This window comes from Sinocyclocheilus grahami, unplaced genomic scaffold (genome assembly GCF_001515645.1).
Source record: "Sinocyclocheilus grahami isolate Dianchi unplaced genomic scaffold, SAMN03320097.WGS_v1.1 scaffold98.1, whole genome shotgun sequence".
Classification (NCBI taxonomy): domain Eukaryota; kingdom Metazoa; phylum Chordata; class Actinopteri; order Cypriniformes; family Cyprinidae; genus Sinocyclocheilus; species Sinocyclocheilus grahami.
In genome coordinates this window covers 2541206-2551936 of record NW_015505277.1, presented here as the reverse complement: position 1 = coordinate 2551936, position 10731 = coordinate 2541206, and the positions used below count along the sequence as shown (strand labels likewise).

At 36.9% G+C, this 10731-nt stretch overlaps 1 protein-coding gene across 4 annotated transcripts in view; it reads left to right on the top strand.

Moving 5' to 3' along the window:
- The first annotated feature begins 9661 nt into the window (after positions 1-9661).
- ccny (cyclin Y) overlaps positions 9662-10731 on the top strand; it is a 72631-nt gene continuing 71561 nt past the window's right edge. For 2 of the 4 annotated variants that reach the window (XM_016276036.1, XM_016276037.1), the window contains exon 1: positions 9663-10183. In XM_016276036.1, coding sequence (XP_016131522.1) covers positions 10030-10183 — 154 coding nt within the window. In that variant the 5' untranslated portion in view covers positions 9663-10029. Of the gene's footprint in view, positions 10184-10731 lie in introns of all 4 variants that reach the window. The other 2 variants (XM_016276035.1, XM_016276038.1) reach the window with 2 other exon arrangements.

Sequence of the window (10731 nt, the reverse complement as noted above, 5' to 3'; positions counted from 1 at the left end):
AGCACATTATGGATGTTAATGTCATGTTATATGATAATAATCAGACATTCAATGGTGTTTATAAATATTCATAAGCGTTCCTAAGTATGTATTTTATCTACTAATATGTTGAGCTGTGTTTGGTACAGTACACTCTTAAAAATAAAGGTTCCAAAAGGGTGTTTTTGCAGTGATGCCATAGAAGAACCATTTTTGGTTCCCCAAAGAACCTTTCAGTAAACAGTTCCTAAAAGAACCAGTTTGAAGAACATTTTATCTAAAGAACCTTTTGGATGTCTTCATAGAACCATTGATGCCAATAAATAACCTTTATTGTTACGAATGTAGGGCAGGCTATAGTTAAAGCTTAGGTGAAGTTTTTCGCACATTGTTAATGGTATCATTTAAATGAAGATTAATAAATGTATATAATAATCACATTTATAAATACAGTATATTTTACAAGGTTTTCATGTCTTACATGACATTAAGATTTAGATTTGGCTGAACGAAATATGCTGTAAATCAGAAGGTTTATAAATAAAAATGTTGATAAATGTTTATTTATCCATACATTCATGAAGCTACTTCACTTCCTGGTCAATTAAATCATGTTTGCTTGAGTCATGCAGCATGGTTTAATTAGGCTAATATTCACACCGGGGTAATAGAATAGCTGACTCGAGACAGAGTTTGAAATACTTTGAACCTGACACTTAAATATCCTAAAAACAGCCATGACGCGGCGAAATAAAATGCATAAATGAGTCAGGTGTGAACTTACTGGTTATTTGAATGGTTTTCTCTGGTTATTTGAATGGAATAGCATCTACTCGCAGTATGAAGTAAGATTTGTCTACAACGTTAGATGAGGTTGGATGACGATACTCCAAACTAAAATTGCAAACTAGCGCGAACAGGAAAGCGAATGACAACATAACTTAAAGGGGTCATATGATGCGATTTAAATTTTTCCTTTCTCTTTGGAGTGTTACAAGCGCTTGGTGCATAAAGAAGATCTGTAAAGTTGCAAAGACTAAAGTCTCAAATCCAAAGAGATATTCTTTATAAAAGTTAAGAGTCAGTCACACCTGCCTAAAACGGCTCGTTCTAACACACCCCCACATGTCTACGTCACTATGTGGGCGGTGTTATGCAACTCTTCCCACATCTTCACGCAAAGAAAGAAGGCATAACTTTTATTCTCGCTGTAGTATTGTTGTTGCCGCCGCCATGTCCTAAAGGCGCTGTGTGTTTCATTGTGAAAGCGAAACTACTTTGTTTGGCCTTCCAAAAGAGGACGATATCCGCTTCGTCATGCCTGGAGCTGATCTGTGCTGGTCGCTGAGGAAATACATCAACTTCGCGCTGTCGATCGCCGGATCGGCTTTCACCGTGGACGAAGCGGAGTCCAGCCCGGGGTTGTCACATGCGGTTGCCGCAGGCATCACAGTATGGTAAGGGACGTAACATTTCCGTCACACACTTGAGGAATTCGGCCAATCATAACGCACTGGATAGCTGGCCAATCAGAGCACACCTTGCTTTTTCAGAACGATGAGCTTTGTAAAAATCGACGCGATTCAGAAAGGCGGGGCATAGAGGAGAAAAAATAATGCACAGTATGTGGAAAATAATGTTTTTTTTTTAACTTTACACCGCATAAACACATTTCATTACACCAAATACACAAAATAATGTTCTTTTTAGCAGCATCATACGACCCCTTTAAATCTGCTATAACCAGCAGCGCCCTCTATCGGACAATATGACCGATTTAACTATTGCAAACAGCATTCCTCAACCACAAATTAACCTTCTCCTGATCTTGATCAGTTTTCCAGTTTAGTCATATTTCAGTTCCTCTTATGGGCTGGCTTCTTGTCCAGACTTCTCCTCCTTAGAAACACAAATGCCCCAACCCTCACAAACTTGAACAGATTTGATGTAGCCAAGGATTTCCATTTTGTAAACAATTCTAAATTTTACAAATATTACTGTTTCTATTTTATGTGTCAAATTAATTGCCAGAATAATCAGATACAACTTGTTCTGCAGGTTAGACTACTGCCATTTGAGTTTAGAATCAATTATATCATTTTTATTACAGAAGTAAATTGTAAGCAATGGACCTTTTTCACATTTCCGGGTTTCTCAGCAGCGGAAGTCGTCATAGTTGGGTTAACTTGAATAGCAGTGAATGGGAGAGTACCACAGATATATGTTTTTGCATTCCCATTTGCTCAAATAGCAAAAGAAATACTCCACGATAGTGTTTTCATGACTTTCAATAAAAGGAAAAAAATTGAGAGAGACTGATAACAGCTGTCAGCCATCCCTCCGCCTCCCATAGACGCTGCATTAGAAACACCCTCGCGTTAGCGTTAACTGTTTTTTTTTGGTCATTTGATGCAAAGGTTATATAATACAAAGAATAGTGTTTTAGTTTCATATTTGTATTTTTGAAAAATACATAAATGAAAAACTTTCGACGATTTACGATGCCGATGACCGTTAAACGCGTCATCACAGTCTTGTGAAAAGGGTCCATTTGGGTGTATTTCAGAGTGTAACACCCCCCCCCCCATTAAAAACATTTGCCCCTATGTTGATCACTAGGGATGGGCGATACCACTTATTTTGTTTTCGATATGATACCGATACTTTTAAAGGCCAGTATCGTCAATATCGATACCGATATGATACTTCTAAACTGAACCTTTAAATTACGAAATTCATAAAATTATTAAATTACTAAGAGTAAAATACCTACTAACTTTATATTTGAAACACATTTTAACATTCAATACGCCTTAATTGCAACATATTAAGTTATATTTTTGTTTACACATGGTTAAAATATGTTTACTGTAGTGGTAACCATGGAAATCAACAAATACTATAGTTGAACTTTAGTAAAACCATGGTTCGTTTTCATAAGGGACTGCCAGTGACGGGCTGTTGCATGCATAAAATGCAACGTTTTTATTCTGACAGTGTATCATGTATACTAGCATTACAGAATATAACATGATCAATATGAACTTTTAACGTTCAGTTTAAATAAATGTACAGTAATTGCACAAACTATGTAGGCTACAATTTCAGTTTATTTATTGTGAAATAACTCAAACATATGTTTTTTTCTTGCATTGTTCTGGGCTGCAGTTCCCAAAAGCATCAGTGGTTTCTTATGACACTTTTGGGAAACGCAGCCCTGTTTGAATGCACTGTCAGAAGGTCAGAAGTGAGTGAGTGCTCTCTGTGATTGATTGGTTCAGATGAGCAGGAAAATACTTCTATCCTACACAGTTAATCGCTAAATTAAGTTATTCGTCCAATTCAATGCATAATGTACGCATTCATTTTTTTGTTAAATAAACAAAATCACTGGTAAATAAAACACCTTAGTATCGATATTTTTTATTTGAGTATCGATACTTTCGATACTTGCATCAGTATCGATATATCAATACGCCCATCTCTATTGATCAATTTTTTTTCAATACTGTTTTGGACAGTGTTGGGGAGTAACTAGTTACATTTCGTTTACGTAATTTCATTACAAAATAAATGTAACTGTAATCTGTTACAGTTACTGGGAAAATGGATATTGCCATCTTTGTGAGGACATATTGTTTCCATAACGTAGGGCATACCTAAACCACACACACACACACACACCTGCCCCAGTAATAAGGGTCTACTGACGCCCCTTGCAAGACCACCAGACATTCACCCCTTGAACTACAAGCCTCAGAGCAGCCTTTTTCCTCACAGGATCAAACTGCTCAAAAATATATTCCTGTGTCACTTCCATCTAATGAGACTGCAAGGTGCTAAGTACTCTCAGTATAGAGATCATGATGATGCTAATGGCTCTGGTTTCTGTATATTTCATGACTGCTGTCCATTAAACCACTTTGTGATGCATCACACACAGTCTCTCTCTTCATATGCAGCTATATACACTATTGCATTGTAAGCATTGTTCATATGCTGCATTAAACATCTGTATATTGTAATTTGTGAACAGTGTCATTGTCTGAGTCTGTCAGACAGTAATAATCATTTGTCCTGTCGAGTCTTGTATTAAATGCTTTGTGGAGACACTTCTGCTGCTAGAGGAAAGAAATGATGCAATAAAATGGGAATCAAAATGAATAAATGATCAGCCTTCGAGTACAAATGCATTTTCTTCAGATGATATCATGATTATTAAGGACGGGGTTTGTCTGTCAAAACATCATAATGACCTCTTTATTGCTAATGAAAGGAAAACGTTATCTGATATCAACCTGCTCTAATTAAATGTTCCGTTTAAATGACTTGGTCCAGAGCCGTGAGCACAACCCAACATGCCTGGACTGTTAAAAAGCTCTTGGACTGTACGCCCCTTGCAAGACCACCAGACATTCACCCCTTGAACTACAAGCCTCAGAGCAGCCTTTTTCCTCACAGGATCAAACTGCTCAAAAATATATTCCTGTGTCACTTCCATCTAATGAGACTGCAAGGTGCTAAGTACTCTCAGTATAGAGATCATGATGATGCTAATGGCTCTGGTTTCTGTATATTTCATGACTGCTGTCCATTAAACCACTTTGTGATGCATCACACACAGTCTCTCTCTTCATATGCAGCTATATACACTATTGCATTGTAAGCATTGTTCATATGCTGCATTAAACATCTGTATATTGTAATTTGTGAACAGTGTCATTGTCTGAGTCTGTCAGACAGTAATAATCATTTGTCCTGTCGAGTCTTGTATTAAATGCTTTGTGGAGACACTTCTGCTGCTAGAGGAAAGAAATGATGCAATAAAATGGGAATCAAAATGAATAAATGATCAGCCTTCGAGTACAAATGCATTTTCTTCAGATGATATCATGATTATTAAGGACGGGGTTTGTCTGTCAAAACATCATAATGACCTCTTTATTGCTAATGAAAGGAAAACGTTATCTGATATCAACCTGCTCTAATTAAATGTTCCGTTTAAATGACTTGGTCCAGAGCCGTGAGCACAACCCAACATGCCTGGACTGTTAAAAAGCTCTTGGACTGTGATAAAGACATTATTTCAGCCAGGAAACATTCATTATCTACGATCTCATACTTTTAGGTTGATAATGACATCCTTTTGTATAGCATCTATCCATGTCTTACTGTTTTCCTTTTTTAGACACAACTTTCCATTTTGAAATCCTTACAAAAAAAGTAGCTGCCATGAAAGAATGTGATCTCTGACCTTCCTGCTTTTAAATGATGACCGATTATTCTATTAAATTTAATAAGTGCAGATATCACATTATAAACCACTAGAGGGCGATGCTGCATTGCATTGCATTGATTGATAGTGTGCAGTGCTTGTCCATGACATAAACCTTTGCCTTGCCTTACAATCTTGAAAGATGTGATAGCCTACTGACAGTATTAACAGCTGACTAGGAAATGAGAAATACCTGACATTGCTGACATTGTTCCTTGTGTTTTTCTTGCCTCTTCAGACTATCTGTTGTATATTTATACAGTCTGTTGTATGTCTATACAGTCTTCAATATCCCAGACAGCAAACAGTGTTGGCCCAGATAAGGCCCACATCTGGCCCGCATTGATTTTACATGAGGAATATATGTTTGGAACAGAAAGATTTGAATTAGTGATATGATGACGTGTCCATGACGTCAATGACATTAAATCAAACCAGGCTCTGATAACATAAGCACAATGCTGGCCAATATGAGCCTTCATTAAGGAGGCCTTTTGTGTGAAGCTTAAATAAAGCCTCTTTTGTTGGAGCCGATAAAGGTCACAAAACCTGTAATCTTACTTGCATTCTAAATGGCCGCGTCTTGTTTACAGAGATATTGTCGCTGTAGGTGATATTCAATAGCTTTTGTAGATCGACAAGTATATTGCACACACACACACACACACACAGGTTTGTTTTTGTGAAAAGTGGGGACATCCCATAGACGTAATGGTTTTTCTACTGTACAGACCGTATATTCTATTGCCCTACACCAACCCTACCCCTAAACCTACCCCTCACAGGAGACTTTGTGCTATTTCAGATTTTCAATGCACTCCATTCTGTGTGATTTATAAGCGTTTTGAAAAGTGGGGACATGGGGTAATGTCCTGAAAAGTCACCTTCTCCTTGTAATACCTGTCATACCTTTGTCATTATACAAATTGATGTCCTCATTTGTCACAAAAATGTGCACACACACACACACACATTCACACACAGGCATAATTGTTTTAAAAGGACTCTCCCTGGGTGTGTTTGTTTTATACTGAATCATATTTTCTGTTTACGAACCCCGCATAACTCACATAATTTCAACAGTGTATAACTGTATTCTTAATTACAATTGCTTCGCTGTAAACATTATTCAGTAATTGTGCATGCTTAGCAAAGCAATATTTAAGCAATGTTCCATATTTTCAATACGCCTTCAATAGCGATATTATCCCTAAAAACCTATATCTGATACATGAATTTCTAAGGCCTCTAAATGACTAAAATGATAAACATGATGCATTAATACGGGGGGGGGGGGGCCCAAATGAGATGGAGTGAGGGGGGGGGGGGGGGGGCTTCATGCATTTCAAATATGCAAAAGATGCTGGAAAAATGAAGAATCTGCAGGACATGGAGGATTTTTCTGAGGAACGGTGCTCAGTTGAACTGTTCAGAACAAACAAGGGACTCATGAACAACCATCACAAAAAAACAGTCGTGGATCATCCAGGTAACCACACACAGCATTAAGAACCCAGGGTTCCCAAACTTTTGAAGGGGTTTATTTGAATAATTTCAGCTTTTTGTTTTTGTCTTGTGGACTATATGTTAAGATCTTTTATGTAAAATATCTTACTAAGGACAGTACTAAATAAACAATATCATGCGTTTTGTATGATCTCTCTTATTTTGTAAAAAATGATTCACATTTTCACAGATTCTGCAAAACAGTCGTGGATCATCCAGGTAACCACACACAGCATTAAGAACCCAGGGTTCCCAAACTTTTGAAGGGGATTATTTGAATAATTTCAGCTTTTTTTTTTGTCTTGTGGACTATATGTTAAGATCTTTTATGTAAAATATCTTACTAAGGACAGTACTAAATAAAACAATATCATGCATTTTGTATGGTCTCTCTTATTTTGTAAAAAATGATTCACATTTTCACAGATTCTGCAAGGAGTTCCCAAACTTTCTCATGCCACTGTATAGGATATTTACATGATGCATTTGTGTGTGTATGTGTATACATGTACTTGAGCAGCATTAAACAGTCTGTGTAAATACACATAACTGCCATGCCAGATACAGCTTCTGTACCATCTTTGCAGATGGCTTTTGTTGATGTTGGATACAAAAAATAAAATAAAATGATAACAGTCAATAATATTATGATTGATTGATTGATTGATTGATTGAATTTAAGTACTTTACATACCTTATTATTTTTTCTATTAAAACTTTGGAAAATCTGACTAATAACAACAACAACAATAATAATAATAATAATACAGTCGTGGATCATCCAGGTAACCACACACAGCATTAAGAACCCAGGGTTCCCAAACTTTTGAAGGGGATTATTTGAATAATTTCAGCTTTTTTTTTTGTCTTGTGGACTATATGTTAAGATCTTTTATGTAAAATATCTTACTAAGGACAGTACTAAATAAACAATATCATGCGTTTTGTATGATCTCTCTTATTTTGTAAAAAATGATTCACATTTTCACAGATTCTGCAAGGGGTTCCCAAACTTTCTCATGCCACTGTATAGGATATTTACATGATGCATTTGTGTGTGTATGTGTATACATGTACTTGAGCAGCATTAAACAGTCTGTGTAAATACACATAACTGCCATGCCAGATACAGCTTCTGTACCATCTTTGCAGATGGCTTTTGTTGATGTTGGATAAAAAAAATAAAATAAAATGATAACAGTCAATAATATTATGATTGATTGATTGATTGAATTTAAGTACTTTACATACCTTATTATTTTTTCTATTAAAACTTTGGAAAATCTGACTAATAACAACAACAACAATAATAATAATAATAATACGTTTAATTTGTATTGCACTTTTCCAGGGCTCAAAGCACTTCACAATCAACAATAAACATAAAATACATAAAAGAGCAAGACAAACACAATAAACAATTCAGAATGTACTTCATTCTCCACAAACAATCATGGCATTGTTTCATATGTCAGAGTTTTGCAGAGATAAGCAAATGTGTATATCTGAAAATTAACCATGGTTTTATTGTAGTAAAAGTTTAGTAACCATGTTTTATTTTTTTTGGCATATTGAATACCATTTGTATAAGCACAGTTTTACTACAAATACCATGGTTAAACTATGGTTAGTGTAGCCAAACCACGGTTAATTTGTGGTTACCATGGTTTAACTATAGTAACCATGTTTTTTGGCTTTGTTTGTAGTAAAACCATGGTTAATATGTGTATACATGCAGTATATAAACCTACAAAATACAAACATAGTCTATAATACATGGCTATTCAACCCTATGAAGCTGAATATATTATTGCACATCAAAATACTTTTTTTTGTATTTCATGAATACAACACGAACAGAAAGGTTCCATTCAGTGACTAATAGTCAGTGTCGGGGAAAGTTACTTTTAAAAGTAATGCATTACAATATTGCGTTACTCCATAAAAAAGTACCTAAATACGTTACTTAGTTACTTTTTTTGGAAAGTAATGCGGTACGTTACTTTTGCGTTACTTTTTAAATCTGGACAGGGCTTGCTTGTTTGTTTTTAAAATGAAAAAGTTATATTTTTGCCAAATATAAAAGCGTAAATTTACATCCGTAGAATGCAGAAGAAGAGATTCAACACACTTCAGCAATAAAAAAAGACACAAATGTTCGTCAAGAGTAATTTGTGCTGATTAGTACGGTTGAACTGAAGACACTGGTTAATAGAACGGGATTAAATACATAAAGCATATTTGTGTTGTTTAACATTTAATTATTGCAGGTTTGCGTCATATTCTGAGTTGCATTATTTTTTATTCATTTTGAGGAAAGTGTTTTTTATTTTTATTTTTTTGTGAGTGAGATAATGCATATTCATATTTATTTTAGAATTACAGTAACATCTTCTGATTTCCCTCAACGTGGGGACAGGAGAGCTGTCAATCAATGCATTGGAAAATAAAAGTAATATTTGAAAAAGTAATGCGTTACTTTACTAGTTACTTGAAGAAAGTAATCTGATTACGTAACTCGCGTTACTTGTAATGCGCTACCCCCAGCACTGCTAATGTGTAACCCGTTTAACGTGCACAGCCAATAAAAAGACAGATATGCCAGATAAAATCAACGTGGGGACAGGAGAGCTGTCAATCAATGCATTGGAAAATAAAAGTAATATTTGAAAAAGTAATGCGTTACTTTACTAGTTACTTGAAGAAAGTAATCTGATTACGTAACTCGCGTTACTTGTAATGCGCTACCCCAACACTGCTAACGTGTAACCAGTTTAACGTGCACAGCCAATAAAAAGACAGATATGCCAGATAAAATCTATCAGTCACCCATCCGTATCGTATTAATATTACAATCTTTTCCAAGCAGATACAAGATGTGTCGTTCGGAATGACGTCAGGCGCTGAACCGGAAGCTGTTCCGCGTTCTGTGTGTGTGTGTGTGTGTGTGTGTGAGAGAGCGAGCTCGGTGATACACTGACAGCTGAGCGATACGATGTAACAGCGACGCGTGGGAATGGAATAACCTACCGATACATACGAGCACATAAACCTCCCCGAGAGCAGTCGGCGTGGATTATGTGTTGATTTGCTGAGGGCAGTCGTGATTGTGACACGCTGATGTCGTTCCACGAGCGTTTCTCACGCGAGTGATCTTCTCGCAGCCCGCAGCCCGGGTTTCATCCCGTCATCCGCAGCTGTTACGCCCATCATCTGCGGCGGGGCTCCGTCGATCAGTGCCGCTCGGTTATCCGCACTCAGCGGGACTCATGGGGAACAGCACGTCGTGCTGCGTGTCGTCCAGCCCGAAGCTCCGGCGGAACGCGCACTCGAGGCTGGAGCCGTACCGGCCCGAACCGGAGCTGAGCCGAGAGGACACGGGCTGCAACCTGCAGCACATCAGCGACAGAGAGAACATAGACGGTGGGTGTGACTCAGTTATTATTGATTTGTGTTCATTAATAACCAGTAATAGCGGAATAACGGCTCACTGAAGAGATAACTCCTCGTGAGGGTTTCTGTATTCAAAAAGTACGGTGCTTTTGGGATAGTTTACCACGGTAAAACTGCGGTACTTGGTAAAGTACCTCATAAATGCCATCATTCATACAGTATGGTATTACCTCACTGTACCATGATAACGCCCTTACATTTTCCACATATTGTTATGTTAATAACACTACGGTGTTTTGCGTCCAGTAGTTTTGTCATACAGAAATGACCGTAGTTACTGCAGTAAAACTCTCTAAACCTGGTTTTTAACCATTGTTGTCATGCATTGTATGATATACAATGTGGTCTACAAAAAGTAAGAGCTTTACTGTGCATGTTTACCACAGTATTTACATGATACGTTACTATTACCGCAATGCACAACCTTGGATATGTAGCCTAACCTGCAATAACACACGATTGTTATTACTTCTATTCATACTCTAGAGTTTTCTAGAGTTTGTACTCCAGGGTTTACC